Below are 18,426 nucleotides of genomic sequence, written 5' to 3'. Positions count from 1 at the left end.
ATAAAACTAAATCACATGTTTAATCTAAATTATCTATTTTGAAAATTCAGTGACCAACAAGTTATTTCTACCTATAAGACAAAAAAATACTTTAAACTCATAAATTATAACTGATGAGACAAATAATTATGGGTCTATTACTCATATATTAATTTTTATAAAGTCTATAAAATTAGAGAAATTTTAGGAATTATTTTATCAATTGTAAAATACAGGAAATGATATGATACTCTAAATATATACAAACAAATCTTGTAAATCTCGGTAAGATTTTGACAACTGGTTAGTCTTTACAGGACAACTTGCTTAGGGAACGCACACGTATAACACACTAAAAATCAGAAAGCTAAATGTACCATCTCTCTTACACAACTGGCTAGCCAAATTCTAAAATTATTTTTCCTCAAAATTTTCAATGCAATCCAAAGTAGAAATATTAATACATGTTCTGCTCAAGTTCTCAAAAACTTCCAACCCTAAAAAGCTGGAGAAATTCTCCTAGATCCTGAATTGTTCATTCAGTACAATTAGAACCAAAGAAGCATCTCAGCACAATTATTTCAGGGGTAGGCATTCTAAACTCTCAAAAGCAGCTAAAATACACTGGTTGATAAAAGGAATTCATTTCAAAACCAGAAAGACAGAAAAAAAACAAACTTGGATTCTGCAATGTGGAAGAAAGCCCAAACCACCCTCATGATCTATGAAATAAACTATTTTCCCTTAATGATGATTGGACTCATTTTCCCATGTCAGTTCTACGGCCACCATAAATTACAACAAAACACATTTTTCCTCTCTTGTCATTATGTGTATATATATGTTGCATGTGTGTGTTCTGTTTACCAGAGTCCACTGCCAACCTTTTAAAACGTGTTTAAGAGCAAGCTGCTGATACGATGGGTGGACAGGGAACGGGTCAAGAGTGGTGGTTTTGCGTAATGCTGGGCACATTAATGGCACTCACCAAATGCCCTATTTATTTCACTTGTGGCTTTCAGGGTTAGAAAGAATAAAAAAAAGAGGGGTTAAGAGTTTTTCAAGAACAAAATATAAACCAAAAATAGGAAATTAGGTAAAATTACCTGGATCGTTCAGGCCACTTTAATTTCTCTTCCTCAATTTCTGACATTATAAAGCCCCTCTCTTCATGGTCTTGTCTGTTTTGGTACATGACATCTCTTGGACAACTTGGGTTCTGAAATCTTCCTGCCTGTCCCTTATTTTTTAAATAACAAGTGTTTTACTAAAAAATACCGATACTTTCTAGAGCCACATGCCATTCCTACCTGAAAAGGAATACTGTCAGGGTAACAGGACAAGTTAGAGGCAGCAACTGGACTGCAACGGCCTGTGATTATATAGCAATTATCACACACAACCTCACAAGGACGGAGGACAGCCCAGGAACCAGGCACGCAATCCCTCAGTCCTGGCAGCAGTTAAGATATAGGTTAGGAGGAAAAATGTGACTTTTCTGTACTTAACTTTAAGTGGGTATGATTTTTAGGACATTGAACCTCTTTTGCTACCTACCAAAAGGAAAAAACAAAAGTTTTCTCAACTAGGTGAATGAAGAAAGATGGTTTCCTATAATACTCTAACCCCGAGAAGCAACCAGATTGCACATCTAGCTGATACAGAAAGATTTCTGAAGCAGTGATGATCTTGATATGAAGTGAATTAGTTCAATATAGTAATTCCTAAAAAAGCAAACTTGTCATTATTTTTAAATTTTTTTAAGTGGTAGGGAAATAAATAGCAAAGCAGCCAGTAAGGTTCGAGAAAAGCAACATGCCATTCGACTCTCCATCTATTTGGAAAAAGAAATGTTAGTAGTATTCCTACACTTGTAATTAGAAAACTTGCAAGTAAACAAATCTTCAAATAGCATTTTATAATAAAATAGAAAATATCCTCGGGTGAGAAAGCAATTTTGGCTGACTGCAATTCGCTTACGTTTTCACTACTGTACAGCTGGGTGAAGAGTAAAATCTCCTATTTACTTTGCATTGTTCGGCACAGTCTCGCTCCTCTACCTTCTCCAAGTAAAAGTTTCCATTTTCCAAGTGGACAATGTGTAGAGAAGTTGCATGGATTAATGAATTCCTATGCAATTTTGGTTTCACTATCAGAGTTGAAGTTTGCACACAACACAATGTTTCAACAATGATCTCAACATCCTAATGCTTTAGAATCGGTTAACCCTCTGTGTTCACCTATATCAGGATGCAATCAATATCTGTGAATCTTTTCGGGTCATCTTAAGGCGTGCACTTTGCTACATCTGCACACACACTCTCAAGTTCCTCTAAAATCTTTAAGAACTCAACTGTGTGGGATGTTTAAAAAGTACGCCAGAAATAAGTTCTTGGACTTCAGATAATGTACCTGCAGAAAGAGTCATTTGGTAGGAGACCACAAATATCCTACTACAGAATTCTGAAACGCTTGTTCCTGAGTCCAAGTCCCCTTCTGCCCAATCTACTGAATTTTGTTTCCACCGAAGGAACGCTCCGCAGCCGCAAAACTTTCACCGTGATTATGGACGTACCACCTACAATGTGTGCTCAGAAGTCAAAGTCCTATGAAAACACCCTCGATGAGCATTTTGGTGAATTGTTGCATTTTTAACCCTCTTATTCTGCTCCCCCCATCTCCACGGCCCCTAAATTCACAAGGGCTCACCTCCCAGGTTCGGGGTCTTTGACTCAGCAGAGAAGAATGTGGCTGATGAGTTATCTATTAATCCAAAAAACCTTGGCTAGAAAGGTATTTCACCAAGAACTTTTAACACAGAAAGGGAGGGGACACGGAACAGAGGTATCTTTTAACAAGAACTTTTTCCCGAGTTTCTTCCTTAAACTACACCCCCCACACCGCCCCCGCAATCCACACACAATTTCCAGCCCCAGCCCTAAGTCCTGACCCTCCGAGTCCCAATCATCCGAGTTCACCCAGGAGTCAGCTCTCGGTTCCACTTTTTAAATCCCGGGCAAACAAAGCTGAGCATTATACTTACAAAAGTCTCCGAAAAGTCCTTGGAGTTACGCAATTTGGGGCACGCAGACGCGCGTGGACACAAAAACACACACTCCCGAGATCCACCCTCCCCGGGCCACAGTGCCGGGCTGCGTCCGGGACACGAGCCATGCCCTAACCTTCCATCGCCGCGCCCCGGGCCCGCGCCCCTTCGGCCGCCCGCACTGGGTCCCGGGTCGCCCCCGCCACCGCACAGAGCCACCCCGTACCTCCTCCTCCTGAAGGTTGGCCTCGCTCGGGGTGTTCTCCTTCTCGGCTTTGCCGCCGTTGTTCATCTTCCCGGTCCTTACTCGCCGGGCCGGGCAGGGCTGGGGGGCCGGGCTGGGCGAGGGCGCGCTCGCCCACTGTTGCCTTCCCCAGGCGCCGGGGCTCCCTCGGGCGGGCGCCGCGGACTGCGGGGCTGGAGCCGGGGCAGTGGCTGTCGGGCTTGGGCTGGGGATCCCGCGGCGAGACTGCGACGGCGGCGGGCGACTCAGGAAATGCGAGGGAGAGACGGGGCAGGGCGCGGGCCGGGAGCGGGGCACCGAGACAATCGGGCCCCGGGAGGGTGACCTGGAGAGGGAGGGCGGGCGCCCGGGGAGGAAGGAAGAAGGAAGGAAGGAAGCGAAGGATGGGGCGAGAACGCGCGTCCCAGGAGTGAGTGCGGAGAGTTGGGGATGAGGCCGAGTTGGGACAGGGAGCTAGAGCTGCTGGAAGGAGGGGACGGGGATGCCTAGAGAGGAGGAGGAGGAAGAGAAGTTGGAGGAGGAGGCGGGCGGAGGGGCGCGGGCCGCAGCTGGGACGCGGGGACCTGAGAGCCGCTGAGTGCGCGCTCCAGGCAGGCTCTGGGAAGTCCGGGATGGAAGCAGCTCCCTTTCTCTCGCCTTCCTCCCTCCCCCCTCCCCTCCCCTCCCCTCCCCTCCCCTCCCCTCCCTCCTCTCGCGCCTCTCCTCCTCCCTCCGCCCTCCCTGGACGTGGGCTGCTGGCCGCCACCGGGAGGGACGGGGCGCGGGACGGAGCCCCCCGCGGGAGGAGGGGCCGGCGGCCGGATGGCGCGCGCCGGGGAGGGGCCGCGGGCCGCGGGCGGAAGAGGCGACCCCAGCCCCCGACTCGGCGGCGGGTCGGAGGGCGAGGGCCAGGGAGGCAGAGGGCAGGGAGGTCGGGGCCCGCGGTTCCCTCCGCTCCTAGGGGCCCGGCATCTGCGCGCCGCGGGACTTCGGGGACCCTGCCCCACCGGGGCCCGGACCCGGAGCTGGAATGTGAGACTTTCGTTTGCCGGCTTTTACCGAGGGATTTGCACCCCTGGCCCTAAGCCCACCCTTCCCGGGGCAGACCAGGTTCTTCCTCTGCTGCTTTAATGACAGGATGAGAACTCGAAAGACACCGGCGCAGACCACTCCCGGCCGGCCTTTTCAGGACGGGGTTTCAAACCGAACTCCAGCGGGGGTCCTGCGACACGCCCCGAGCCTTCCCCGCACCGGCTTCGCTTTCTGGGCTTCCCGCGCGACCCCCGACTCCTCTCCCAACTCTCATCAGACCCTTCTGGGATTGTTTACCTGGCCTCTCCCTTCGGAGAGCTCCTTCCAGGAAGAAAGAAAAAAACTAAACCCTGCCCTATTTATCTTTTTAATCCCACGGCTATTTAAACGGGCTACCGAGTATATAGCAGGCACTCAAATATTTGTTGGCCAAGCGAATATTCCTCATTGCAAGCGGAGCTGGGGGTCCTTATGGAGGAACTTCAGAGGCTGGAAGCACGCTTAAAGAAAAGGGGGTCTGGGATTTGCACCAGCTTCAGAGGGGTTGCGTAGCTTGTTTCCTCATCCGTGAAATGGAACAGTTGAATATGTCCTCCAGAGTTTTCGAGGAGCCTGCAGGTTTGAGAGCTATTTGCAGCACCCAGCATTCATTCTTCGTTTAGGTTTACAATACATGGAAGCTAACATTATTATTAAGGAAACTTTCATTTTTTTTCCCGGGCCTTAGAAAACTTTTCCAATACTCGATCATTTAAGCTTCTATTTTTTTTGTAAAAATGAGGGTCTCACTTTGTTGCCCAGGCTGATCTCGAACTCCTGGCCTCAAGTGATCCTCCCGCTTTTGGCCTTCCGGACGGGTGGAATTACAGCCTGGAGCCACCGTGTTAAACCCTTAGATTTGACTGCTACAAATGAATAAATGTGGAATTACACGTATCAGTGGGTTCTGCCCCACTTCTCCCCGGATTTCTCAGTCCCAGCCTGCTGTTCTGTCCTGCACCCGTCACAGTTTCTAGCTACAGTATTTGCTTAACTGTTTCTCCCCATCCCCCTCCAGACATTCTTTATACTGGTTTAAGTGCTGCTGGGGATAGGGTGGGGGAGGCTGTGGGAGATGCAGATAAGGTCCTGCCTGGAGGGAGTTTAAAGTGGGATGGTGGCTCACACTTGCAATCTCAGCACTTAAGGAGATAGAGGCAAGAGAATTGCTTGAGCCCAGGAGTTCAAGAACCGCCTGGGCAACCAAGCGACACCCTGTTCTCCACAAAGAGGGGGAAAGAAAGACAAAAAAAAGTGGAGTGGAGCCAAGATGCTCTCAGAGTCTTCTTTCCAATTATAAAAAGCAAGGAAAATATTTGCTGTAAGGTTATTTTGAAGAGAAATACAGTAGTGATACTTGGATTTTTCAGATTGGGTTTATCTGGGGAGTTTGGAGATTTTGAAACAGGAAGATTTCCACAGGGGAAAAATGTTTTTTAATTGCTGTCATAATGTGATTTCTCTCTAAGGGGAACAAACATGTATCCTGGATGAAAATAAACCTAATCTATTGAAAGTACAACCCAAGACATTCAGAAGAGACAAGGCTACAGTGAATCTGGAAACTTCGCAGGTGTTTGGATGTATCGATTACCTTAACTAGGAGCCCTTTGCACTGCCTGCTCCTCCCTCAATTACATGAGGAACCACGAGGGGGCAATGTCTTCCTGAGCAACAACCGAGTGGTGGTCTTAAGACCCCATGGTGGCCCACTGTGTCCTTGGCCATTCTTGCCTGGCACGGAGTATACTCCACAGAAGGGCATGGTCTTGTTGGAGCCTGGCATGTGCCCAACAAAAATGACAATGTAGTCCATAGTTCCACTGAGACCCCACTTAGGAGCAGGTGGACTCCGTTGTGTGATTTCAGGATGCCCGGAGAACCTCTCCTGTTCCCACCCAAGGAAGCATGGCTTAATTCCAAACAAAGAAACTGATTCTCTTTGTCTTTAAGCCAAACCGGGACTTTGTCCATTGTTAAAAGTCAAAAATCTCTGGGATAAGCAACAAAAATAAGTTCCAGGCTGGGCGTGGGGGCTCACGCCTGTAATCCCAACACTTTGGGAGGTGGGCAGATCACCTGAGGTCAGGAGTTCGAGACCAGCCTGGCTACCATGGCAAAACCCCGTTTATACTAAAAATACAAAAAATTGGCTGGGCACGGTGGCTCACGCCTGTAATCCCAACACTTTGAGAGGCCGAGGTGGGTGGATCACGAGGTCAGGAGATCGAGACTATCCAGGCTATCACGGTGAAACCCCGTCTCTACTAAAAAAAATACCAAAAAAAAAAAAAAAATTTGCTGGGCATGGTGCCGCACGCCTGTAGTCCCAGCTACTCAGGAGGCTGAGGCAGGAGAATTACTTGAACCAGGAGGCAGAGATTGAAGTGAGCCAAGGTGGCGCTACTGCACTACAGCCTGGGCAACAGTGGGAGACTCTGTCTCAAAATAAATAAATAAATAAAAAATTAGCCAGGCTCGTTGGTTTACACCTGTAATCCCAGCTACTCAAGGCAGAAGAATCGCTTGAACCCAGGAGGTGGAGGTTGCGGTGAGCCAAGACAGCGCCATTGCACTCCAACCTGGGCAACAAAAGCGAAACTCCATCTCAAAAAAGAAAAGAAAAAAGTTCCAGGAAAGGATCCTTGTCTGTCTTATTCACTGTTGTAATCCCAGCATCTAGACAGTGCCAAACACATAAGAGGCACTGTTATTTTTGAATGAATGGGCATTTTAAGTCTGATCAGTTAGTTATTCTCAGGCCTAAATGTTATTATCGGATTTTTCCAAGATCCATCAGAAAGAACTAAATAAGTGGAGGTGTCTTAGAACAGATAGTCACCGCAATGGCACTAGGCAAGGTCTTGGCAGTAGTTTTTGGTTTTGGTTTTGGTTCTTGAGACAGATTCTGGCTCTGTCACCCAGGCTGGAGTGCAGTGGTGTGATCTGGGCTCACTGCAACCTCCCCCTCCCTGGTTCAATCTATTCTTCTGCCTCAGCCTCCCCAGTAGGTGGGACTACAGGTGCACACAACAACACCCAGCTAATGTTTTTGTTTGTTTGTTGTTGTTTGAGGCAGAGTCTTGCTCTGTCACCAGGCTGGAGTGCAGTGGCACAATGTCAACTCACTGCAACCTCCTCCTCCCAGGTTCAAGTGATTCTCCTGCCTCAGCCTCCTGAGTAGCTGGGACTACAGGCACAAGCCAGCACGCCCAGCTAATTTTTTTTTTTGTATGTTTAGTATAAACGGGTTTTCCCCATGTTGGCCAGGCTGGTCTTGAACTCCTGAACTCAGGTGATCCACCCACCTCAGCCTCCCAAAGTGCTGGGATTACAGGTGTGAGCCATCATCCTGGCAGTGGTCTTTATTCATGAATTTTGCAGGGGACCCTAGATAGAGAACTTGTGCAGAATGGAGCAACTGATAAGGTTTCAAACAGTAAAAGATAAAATCACACCATTGAATTTGACATCAGACAATAAAATCGACACTGAACCAGGGATGGCTCTATTACATAGGCAGTGGTGAGAGTGACATTCAGGGTGTTTTCAGAAAAACTTACGGGGTTGGGATAATACGACAGGAAAAGAGCGATTCCTGTTTTTTGTCATTTCCGTGAAGAATAGTTGAGCTATTTGAGAGAGCAATAATGTTTTACCAACAAAACACAAGGAAAATCTGTAAACAGACTTTTGCAATGTGATTGAAGGAAAAATTTGAGTTTGTGTGAGGGAGGAAAATATACCTTCAATCAGGGTATAAAGGATCATTACGGGCCAGTCGCGGTGGCTCACACCTGTAATCCCAGTACTTTGGGAGGCCGAGATGGGTGGATCAAAAGGTCAAGAGATCGAGACCATCCTGGTCAACATGGTGAAACCCCGCCTCTACCAAAAATACAAAAAATTAGCTGGGCATGGTGGCACGTGCCTGAACCCAGGAGGCAGAGGTTGTGGTGAGCCGAGACCATGCCATTGCACTCCAGCCTGGGTAACAAGAGCGAAACTCCGTCTCAAAAAAAAAAATAAGGATCATTACAACTTGTTTACTACTTTAAAGAAAGATTCCAAAGTAAGATCTCAGTAGCAAAAGTTCCCAGGCATCCTGAGAATTATAAGACAACAAGGAGATTTTATATCCTGGAATTGTTGTGCTGAAGACCAGAAAAATCTGCTTTCCCCCTGTCCTAACACTCTTACCTATGGTATTGCCTGACCTTCGAGGTTACCTTGAAAGGGGAATATTGCATATTGCATACACCTGTAGTTTTTTATTACTCACCGATGTTTCTCTGGCAGTGCTCATTTCGAGGATTGCCAAACCTATAATTATGTCTTAAATGTTTGCCTTTGGGGACTGTAGACATTAAAGGTCTATTTTGAGGTGATTTGCAGGGCATGGGCTTTGTATCTGTGCTAGCTTTGCAGCAGAAAGCTGCAGTATCTACCCTGTGTGTTGTGATTGTCTATTAACCCTTTGGCTGAGCCAAAAAGTTCTTGAGGCCAGAGGGGCTGTTTCATTGGTTTTGTCATCCTTGATACCTCTCCCCCTCACCTTGTGCCTACTCACTTCCAAGTCATCGCCATCTTCCCCTGATTTTTTTATTGATTTATCATTGTGGCAAAAGACATATAACATAAAATTTACCATCTTAACCACTTTGGTTTTTTTTTTTTTTGTATGGTTTTTGTTTTGTTTTGTTTTTAGAGAGGGAGTCTCACTCTGTCTTCCAGGCTGGAGTGTAACGGCACGATCTCGGCTCACTGCAACCTCCACCTCCTGGGTTCAAGTAATTCTCCTGCCTAGCTGGGACTACAGGCACCTGCCACTACACCCAGCTAATTTTTGTGTTTTTTTCTTTTCTTTTTTTTTTTTTTTTTAAGTAGAGATGAGGTTTCACCATATTGCCCAAGCTGGTCTTGAATTCCTGACCTTGTGATCCGCCACCTCAGCCTCCCAAAGTGCTGGGATTATCGGCATGACCCACTGTGCCTGGCTTTTTTTTAGAGATGGGGTTTCACTGTGTTGCCCAGGCTGGCCTTAGACTCCTGGGTTCAAGTGATCCTCCCACTTCAGCCTCCCAAAGTGCTGAGATTACACATATGAGCCACTGCACCCAGCCTACTTGTTTGTTTTTCGAGATTTCCTTCCATTGCCCAGGCTGGAGTGCAGTGGCATGATTATAACTCACTGCAGCCTCGAACTCCTGGGCCTAAGCAATCCTCCCGCCTCAGCCTCCCAAGTAGCTGGGACTGCAGACACTTGCCACCACACCCAGCAAATTAAAAAAAAATTTTTCCCAGGCTGATGTCAAACTCCTGACTTCAGTCAATCCTCCTACCTCAGCCTCCCAAAGTGCTGACATTATAGGCATAAACCATTTCACCTAAGCCTTCCATTTGAACCATTTTTAGTGTCGTGTTAAGTATATTCACATGCTTGTGCAACAGCCCCCTGATTTTCACCTCCTAAAGAATTCTGAGGTTCACTCACTTCCTCTGATCACAACCAGAGGCCCACATGAAGGAGAATCGAGGTGCTTGACTTACGGCCCCAGCTGAGCTCTGCAGACAACCAGTATCAATTTGCCAGCCTTCTCAGCGAACTATCTTGAGAGTAGTTGCTCCAGCCCTAGTTGAGCAGCTGTAGCTGATACTATCTGAAAGCAAGATGAGCTTTCTGCAGCAAACCCTGCCCAAATTGCAAAATTGTTAGTAAAAAAAGAGAATGCTGTTTTTTTGGTTTTTTTGAGACGGAGTTTCGCTCTTGTTACCCAGGCTGGAGTGCAATGGCGCCATCTCGGCTCACTGCAACCTCCGCCTCCTGGGTTCAGGCAATTCTCCTGCCTCAGCCTCCTGAGTAGCTGGGATTACAGGCACGCACCACCATGCCCAGCTAATTTTTTGTATTTTTAGTAGAGATGGGGTTTCACCATGCTGACCAGGATGGTCTCGATTTCTTGACCTCATGATCCACCCGCCTCTGCATCCCAAAGTGCTGGGATTATAGGCTTGAGCCACCGTGCCCAGCAATGCTGTTAAGTCACTACATTTCAGTGTGGTTTGTAATACAGCAATATATAACTAAAACGTAATTATATACCTAGAAGTGGGGGTAATAGAAATCAACAGGGTGATTCCTACTGTAATAGAAACCTAAAACACATGGCAGGGGCTTTGGGATTAGGTGGAAGATGGAAGCTGGAAGAACCTTGAGGAGCCTGAAGAACACTATTAAAGAACAGTGAGGGGGCTGGGCTAGTGGCTCATGTCTGTAATCCCGGCACTTTGGAGGCCGAGGTGGGTGGATTCGAGACCTGAGGTTAGGAATTCGAGACCAACCTGCTCAACATCGTGAAACCCTGTCTCTACTAAAAATACAAAAATTAGCCAAGTGTGGTGACACGTGCCTGTAAACCTAGCTACTGGGGAGGCTGAGGCGGGAGAATTGCTTGAAACCAGGAGGCAGAGGTTGCAGTGAGCTGAGATCATGCCACTGCACTCCAGCCTGGATGACAGAAAGAGATTGAGTCTCAAAATAAATAAATAAAATAAAATAAAGAACAGTGAGGATACTGTTATTGCGGGCTGGAGAAAAGGGGGATTTAGGTACTGAAAGAACAATTAGCTAAACTAATCTGCAGTTACATGAAAGCTGGAGAAGGTACCTAGAGAACATGTGAATCTGGCTATGGAGATTTCTGGATAGAATGGTGAAAGGGTCGAATGGTTTCTTTTGCATGCCTATGATATAGTACCAGAGAAGTGCAATGACCTAAAAAAGAAACTCTTCAATTTTTCATCCAGATTAGAAGAAGCAATAAGGAAGCCGGGACTTGCAGGATTTGAAATAAAACTACTTTTCATTCCTAGTTCTCCAGAGGACAAAACTCTCAAAATAAGAAATGGCCTGGGGTAAAAGTCAAATCCCAGGTACTATCAGAAAAACATAGTCATAAGTAAAGTTCATGACAAGGACAGGTGTGGCAGCTCACACCTGTAATCCCAGTGCTTTGGGAGGCCAAGGTGAGAGATCACTTGAGGCCAAGAGTTTGAGATCAACTTGGGCAACATAGCAAGACTTCTTCTCTGCAAAATAATAATAATAATAATAATTTGAGACAGGGTCTCGTTGTGTCACCAGGCTGGAATGCAGTGGCATGATCATGGCTCACTAAAACCTCTGTCTCCTGGGTTCAAGAGATTCTCATGCCTCAGCCTCCCAGGTAGCTGGGATGATAGATGTGCGCCACCATGCTAGGCTAATCTTTGTATTTTAGTAAAGACGGAGTTTCACCATGTTGGTCAGACGGGTCTTGAACTCCTGGCCTTAAGTGATCTGCCTATCTCAGCCTTCCAAAGTGCTAGGATTACAGGCATGAGCCGCCATGCCGAGCCTCTGCAGAAAAATTTAAAAATTAGCTGAACATAGTGGCACCTGTCTGGAATCCCAGCTATTTAGAAGGCTGAGGCAGGAAGATCACTTGAGCCCAGGAGTTTGAGGTTACAGTGAACTGTCATCATGCCAATGCACTACAACCTGGTCAACAGAGCAAGAACCTGATCTAAAAAAAAAAACAAGGATGTAGCTAGAAGACACTGGATAGGCAGCCTCTACAATGGGCCCCAATGATGATCCCTACCTCCTGGTATTCAAACCCTCTGTAATTCCTTCCTGAGTGTGAGCTGGACTTTGTAACTTGCGCTTAAGGAATACAGCATGGCAAAAGTGATGGATAGCATCCCCAACATTAGATTTAAAAAGAGATGATGGCTCATGTTCTACATGCCCTCACTTGTTCTCTCACTTGCTCCCTTTGAGTGCCCTATGGAGAGCTCATGTGGCAAGGAATGAAGGCCTCTAGCCAAGAGTCATCAAGTAACTGGCTTTCAGTCCAACAACAGGCAAGGAGCTGAATCCTGCCAACTACTGCGAGAGTAGACTTGGAAATAAATTTTTCCTAAGTGGAGCCTTTAGATGAAACCTATTATGGACTGAATGTTAGTGTCCCTCTGAAATTCACATGATAAAATTCTAACCTCCATTGTGATAGTATTAGGTAAGGCATTTGCAAGGTAACTAGGTTTAGATGAGGCCACGAGGGCGGAGCCCCCATGATGGGGTTGGTGCCCTGATAAGAGGAGAAAGAGAGTGGGTGTGGTGGATGATGCCTGGAATCCCAACACTTTGGGAGGCCAAGGCAAGGAAGATTGCTTGAGGCCAAGAGTTTGAGACTAGCCTGGAAACATGGTGAGACCCCAGTTTCTATGAATAAATAAATAAATTAGCAAGGCACAATGGCTCACACCTGTCATCCCAACATTTTACGAGGCCAAGGCAGGAGATTTCCTTGAGATTAGGAGTTCAAGATCAGCCTGAGCAACATAGAGGGACCCTGTCTCTACAATAAAATTAGCCAGGCATATTGGCATGAGTCTGTAGTCCCAACTACTACTCTTAAGGCTGAGGAATGAGCATCGTTTGAGCCCAGGAGTTCAAGGTTACAGTGGATTATAATTGCACCACTGGCCTCCAGCCTGGGAGACAGAGCAAAACCTTGTCTATTTTTTTTTTGAGACGGAGTTTCGCTTTTGTTACTCAGGCTGGAGTGCAATGGCGCCATCTCGGCTCACCGCAACCTCTGCCTCCTGGGTTCAGGCAATTCTCCTGCCTCAGCCTCCTGAGTAGCTGGGATTACAGGCACGCGCCACCATGCCCAGCTAATTTTTTGTATTTTTGGTAGAGGCGGGGTTTCACCATGCTGACCAGGATGGTCTCGATCTCTTGACCTCTTGATCCGCCCACCTTGGCCTCCCAAAGTGCTGGGATTACAGGTGTGAGCCACCACGCCCGGCCTTGTTTTTTTTTTTCTTTTTAAAGGAGGAAGAGAACCAAAGCTCTCTCTCTTCCTGCCATGAGGACACAGTGAGAAGGTAGCTGACTGCAAGCCAGGAAGAGGATCCTCATGAGGAGATGAATGGTTGGCACCTTGATCTTGAACTTTCCAGCCTCCAAAACCGTGAGAAATAAATATCTGTTGTTTTGGCAACCCAGTCTGTGGATTTTGTTGTGACAGGCTCAGCTGACTAATTAATACCAAGAAGTGGTTTGCTGCTGTAACAAATAACTAAAAGTGTGGAAGCAGCTTTGGAACTGAATAGTGGGTAGAAGCTGGAAGAGTTTTGTTTTTAGAGACAAGGTCTTGCTGGTCACCCAGGCTGAAGTGCAGTAGTGCAATCAGAGCTCACTGCAGCCTCGAATTCCTGGGTTCAAGGAATCCTCCTATCTCAGCCTCCCAAGTAGCTGGGATTACAGGCATGCACCACCACACCTGGCTAATTTCAGCTGTAGAGATGTCTAAGCAGCATTCAAGCACTGGCTTGATGCCTCCTGACCACTTTAAAGTAAAATTTGAGAAGTGAGAAATAAACTGAAGAAGGAATTATTAAGTAAAAAGGAAACACAACTTCAAGATTAGAACATTATCTGCCTGTCCATTTGTAAAAAATGAGAAAGGATATTCAGAAAAGAACACCACGGGTGTGGGTAACTGACCATTTGATAAAGAGATTGGTGTGAGAGCAAACCACAGACCTAATCAGCTATCTCAGTGGAAGCCACGGGATTGTACCAGCGGAAACCCTGCCAACTGGGATTAAAGGAAACAGAAAACAGGACGGAATGAAGGAAGGCTAGAGACATGCACAATCCTTCAAGAAAAGGGAAGAAGGACCCCAAAGGTGATTTAGAGATTAGCAGAGCTTCTTCTCCTTCCACAGGCCCAGAATGCAGGGACTGAGAACAAGGCTGTCTCCGCCTCCGGTGGGCGTGGCATCCAGCAGAGCTGGTGGGAAGGCCCTTCAGAGAGCCACTTGGGTAAATACTCCACAAAGCCCGAAGGGGCATACTGCTTGCAGGGCTGCACCCCAGTGGATCAGTCAGGCACAGCACTGAACCAAAGATAATTTTTTTTTTTTGAGACAGAGATTCACTCTTGTAGCGTAGGCTGGAGTGCAATGGCGCAATCTTGGCTCACTGCGACCTCCACCTCCCGGGTTCAAGTGATTCTCCTGCCTCAGCCTTCTGAGTAGATGGAATTACAGGCATGTGCCACCACGCCTGGCTAATTTTGTATTTTTAGTTGAGACAGGGTTTCACCATGTTGATCAGGCCGTTCTCTAACTTCTGACCTCAGGTGATCCACCCGCCTCAGCCTCCCAAAGTGCTAGGATTACAGGTGTGAGCCATCACACCCAGCCGACAATTATTCTTTCTTTCTTTTTTTAGGTACACAAGGTCTTACTCTATATCCCAGGCTGGAGTGCAGTGGCATAATCATAGTCCACTGCAACACTGAACTCTTGGCCCCAAGTGACCCTTCTGCCTCAGCCCCCCAAGTAGCAGTGACTGCAGGTGTGCACGTCCACATCTAGCTAATTTTAAAATTATTTTTAGTGATGAGGTCTCACTGTATTGCCCTGGCGGGGCTCAGACTCTTGGCCTCAAGCAATCCTCCTGCCTCAGCTTCCCAGTGTTGGGATTACAGGCATGAGCCACCACACGTGACAGAGTGTTATTTTTGAGCCTTAAAATCTAGCTCTGTGAGTGTTTCTAGGGTGGTATGCGGGTCCCAGTCTGTGCCCACTCACAGCACGCCTCATCGCCATACCTTGGAAAATGGAGGAAATCAAAGATTTTCTGCTCACAGTGTGACGAAAGGATGCCACATCTGTCAAGATCAAGAAAAATAAGGACAATGTGAAGTTTAATGTTTCATGCAGCAGATACCTTTACACCCTGGTCATCACTAACAAAGAGAAGGCAGAGAAACGGAAGCAATCCCTGTCCCCCTGGTTTGGCAGTGAAGGAACTGAAATGAACCACACACGCTGATTTGAACTGTGTTAAAATACTAAATATCCAACACCAAAAAAACACCTCATGGTATTTGCTCTGTTAGGTTTTGGACTTACTTGGGACCCATCGTCCCTTTCTTCCAGTTTCTTCCTTTTGGAATGGGAATGTGTATCCTCTGCCAGTCCCACCATTGTATTTTGGAAGCATGTAGCTTATCGGTTTTACAGATTCACAGCTAGAGAGGAATTTTGCCTCAAGATGAATTGTACCTCGAGTCTCTACCATATCTGTTCTAGATAATATCAGATAAGACTTTAGAGTTGATGTTCAAATGAGTTAAGACTTTGGGTGCAGTTGAGATGGAACGAATGTATTTTTCATGTGAGAAAAATGTGAATTTGGAGGGACAACAGCACGGAACAGGAGGCCATGTACAACCTTTACATGGACTGTCAGATTTTATTGTTTGAAGATGTCACGTTAAACATAAGTATTTCCATCCCTCTCCCCAAACCTCTAATAACAATTCAAAAAAGATTTGTTGTCATCAACATTATTTTAAAGCAAAAACTAACAAGGATAAAGAGAGTGAAAGAAAGCTAGCCTTACACAAGGATCACTTGAGGCCAGGAGTTTGAGACTAGCATATCTCTACCAAAAGAAAAAAAAAAATAGCTAGGTATGGTGACAAACACCTGTAGTCCCAGCTATTTGAGAAGCTGTGGCAGAAGGATTACTTGAGCCTAGGAGTTTGAGGCTGCAGTGAGCTATGATTGCACCACTGTACTCCAGCCTGAGTGACAGAGCGAGATCCCATCTCTTAAAAAAAGAAAGAAAATAGCTGGGCGTGGTGGCACATGCCTGTAATCCCGGCTACTCAGGAGGCTGAGGCAGGAGTGCTTGAACCTCTCAGGTTCAAGCACTTTGAGGATGCAGTGAGCCAAGATTGTGCCCCTGCACTCCAGCCTGAGTGACAGAGCAAGACTCTGTCTCAGAAAAAAAGAAAAGAAAAAAACAGAGAGACAGAGAGAATGAAAGAAAGCAAAAATAATAAAATTTGAGAAGCTGTGAGACAGATTAATATTAAGAAAACTAAATCCTAAGCTAGATGGCAAAAAATTGAGAAGAGGCAGAATCCCCAAAAGACTCAAATCTGGGCAGTAGCTGGTGCCTCAGAAGTGAGAGCGAAAATGGGCTGTAACCAGGAGCATTATCAAAAGGGAAGCAGCACATTCCTAGATTCCTCTTTTGTTTCGCAATTTATTGTGAAATTAACTTTTTTTTTTTGAGACAGAGTCTTGCTCTGTCACTCAGGCTGGAGGGCAGTGGTACGATCTCAGCTCACTGCAAACTCCACCCACTAGGCTTAAGTAATTCTCATGCCTAAGCCTCCTGAGTAGCTGGGATTACAGGCATGTGCCACTGCACCCAGCTAATTTTTTGTATTTTTAGTAGAGATGGGGTTTCACCGTGTTAGCCAGGATGGTCTTGATCTCCTGACCTCATGATCTGCCTGCCTTGGCTTATCCCTGTAATCCCAGCATTTTGGGAGGCCAAGGCAGGAAGATCACTTGAGCCAGGAGTTTGAGGCTGCGGTGAACTTGCATCACTGTACTCCAGCCTGGGTGATAGAGCAAGACCTCATCTCAAAGGAAAAAAAGAATGAGGCTGGGAGTGATGGCTCACACCTGTAATCTAGCACTTTGGGAGGTCAACGGGGGGTGAATCACTTGAAGTCAGGAGTTTGAGACAAGCCCGGCCAACGTGGTGAAACCATGTCTCTACTAAAAATAAAAAAAATTAGCCAGGCATAGTGGCACACACTTATAATCCTACCCAGGAGACTGAGGCACAAGAATCGTTTGAACCTGGCAGGCAGAGGTTGTAATAAGCCAAAACTGTGCCACTGTACTCCAGTTCAGGTGACAGAGTGAGACTCTGTCTCAAAACAAACAAACAAACAAAAAAAGGCTGGGCGCGGTGACTCAAGCCTGTAATCCCAGAACTTTGGGAGGCCGAGGCGGGTGGATCATGAGGTCAAGAGATCGAGACCATCCTGGTCAACATGGTGAAACCCCGTCTCTACTAAAAACACAAAAACTTAGCTGGGCATGGTGGCCCGTGCCTGTAATCCCAGCTACTCAGGAGGCTGAGGCAGGAGAATTGCCTGAACCCAGGAGGCGGAGGTTGCGGTGAGCCGAGATCACGCCATTGCACTCCAGCCTGGGTAACAAGAGCGAAACTCCATCTCAAAAAAAAAAAAAATGCTTTCAGCTGCAAGTGAAGACAAATCAATTTTTGACTAACAGTGACTTAAACAAGCAGAACTCTGAAAAATTTTACATAATGAGAAGTGTGGTGCCTGGATTGGTTCATCTTTTCATTCTGCCATTCTCAGTTGTGTGATACCTCTTTTTCTTGTTCCGTGATCTCTCTCCTCTTACAGTCTCACAATAGCTGCAGCGATTCTAAGCATCACACCCTCACACAATTATGTTCAGTGGTTTGGAAAAAATACGCACAGTCTCAGTTAAAGAGGAAAGCTTCTATAAGAACTCTCCATCTCTCATTGGCCAGAACCTGATCACAGGGCCCAAGCTGCACTGACTGCTGGGAAGGTGAGCATCTGGCATTCCCTCCTCTGTGGTGGGAGGCACTTTGATCCTCAGGGAAGAGGGGTAACCTTAGGGTAGGAAACCAACAATGTTGTTCTCTGCATTTGGAAAGTTTTGAGCAAAGAAATGATGTGGTCAGGCTTATATTTCATTCTGTATTCTTCCAGGTCTTCTTCCTCCATCACCTCCTCCCTCTAGTCTCAACTACCATTTTTCCACCTAGTTCTCCCACCTTTTGAAAAAAAAATTATTTTAAATAGAAGAGGTCTTACTATGTTACCTAGGTTGGTTTTGAACTCTGGACTCAAGCAATCTTTATACTTCAGCCTCCTAAGTAGCTGGGATTACAGGCATGAGCCACAATGCCTGGTTGTGTGTGTGTGTGTGTGTGTGTGTGCGCGCGCGCGTGCGCGTGTGTGTGTGTGTGTGGGATGGAGTCTCTCTCCGTCACCCAGGCTGGAATGCAGTGGCACAATCTCAGCTCACTATAACCTCTGCCTCCTGGCTTCAACCAATTCTCCTGCCTCAGCCTCCTGAGCATCTGGGACCATAGGCATGCGGCACCACACCCAGCTAATTTTTGTATTTTTAATGGAGATGGGGTTTCACCATGTTGGCCAGGCTGGTCTTGAAC

At 46.6% G+C, this 18,426-nt stretch overlaps 1 protein-coding gene and 1 pseudogene across 8 annotated transcripts in view; one reads left to right on the top strand and one right to left on the bottom strand.

Moving 5' to 3' along the window:
- The window catches only part of RBPMS (RNA binding protein, mRNA processing factor), a 190,834-nt gene extending 186,966 nt beyond the window's left edge, over positions 1-3,868 (bottom strand). For all 8 annotated transcript variants that reach the window (XR_008475925.2, XR_013525601.1, XR_013525602.1 and 5 more), the window contains exon 1: positions 3,252-3,868. Coding sequence is in view for 4 of the 8 variants with exons in the window: in XM_035270236.3 (XP_035126127.1) it covers positions 3,252-3,317 (66 nt within the window). In the remaining 4 variants the exon portion in view is untranslated. The remainder of the gene's footprint in view (positions 1-3,251) is intronic.
- A 984-nt stretch (positions 3,869-4,852) lies between these two features.
- Positions 4,853-15,974, top strand: LOC118146660 (large ribosomal subunit protein eL38 pseudogene; annotated as a pseudogene).
- Positions 15,975-18,426: the final 2,452 nt, after the last annotated feature.

This window comes from Callithrix jacchus, chromosome 13 (assembly GCF_049354715.1).
Source record: "Callithrix jacchus isolate 240 chromosome 13, calJac240_pri, whole genome shotgun sequence".
Classification (NCBI taxonomy): Eukaryota; Metazoa; Chordata; class Mammalia; order Primates; family Cebidae; genus Callithrix; species Callithrix jacchus.
This window is presented reverse-complemented; position numbering and strand designations above follow the sequence as displayed.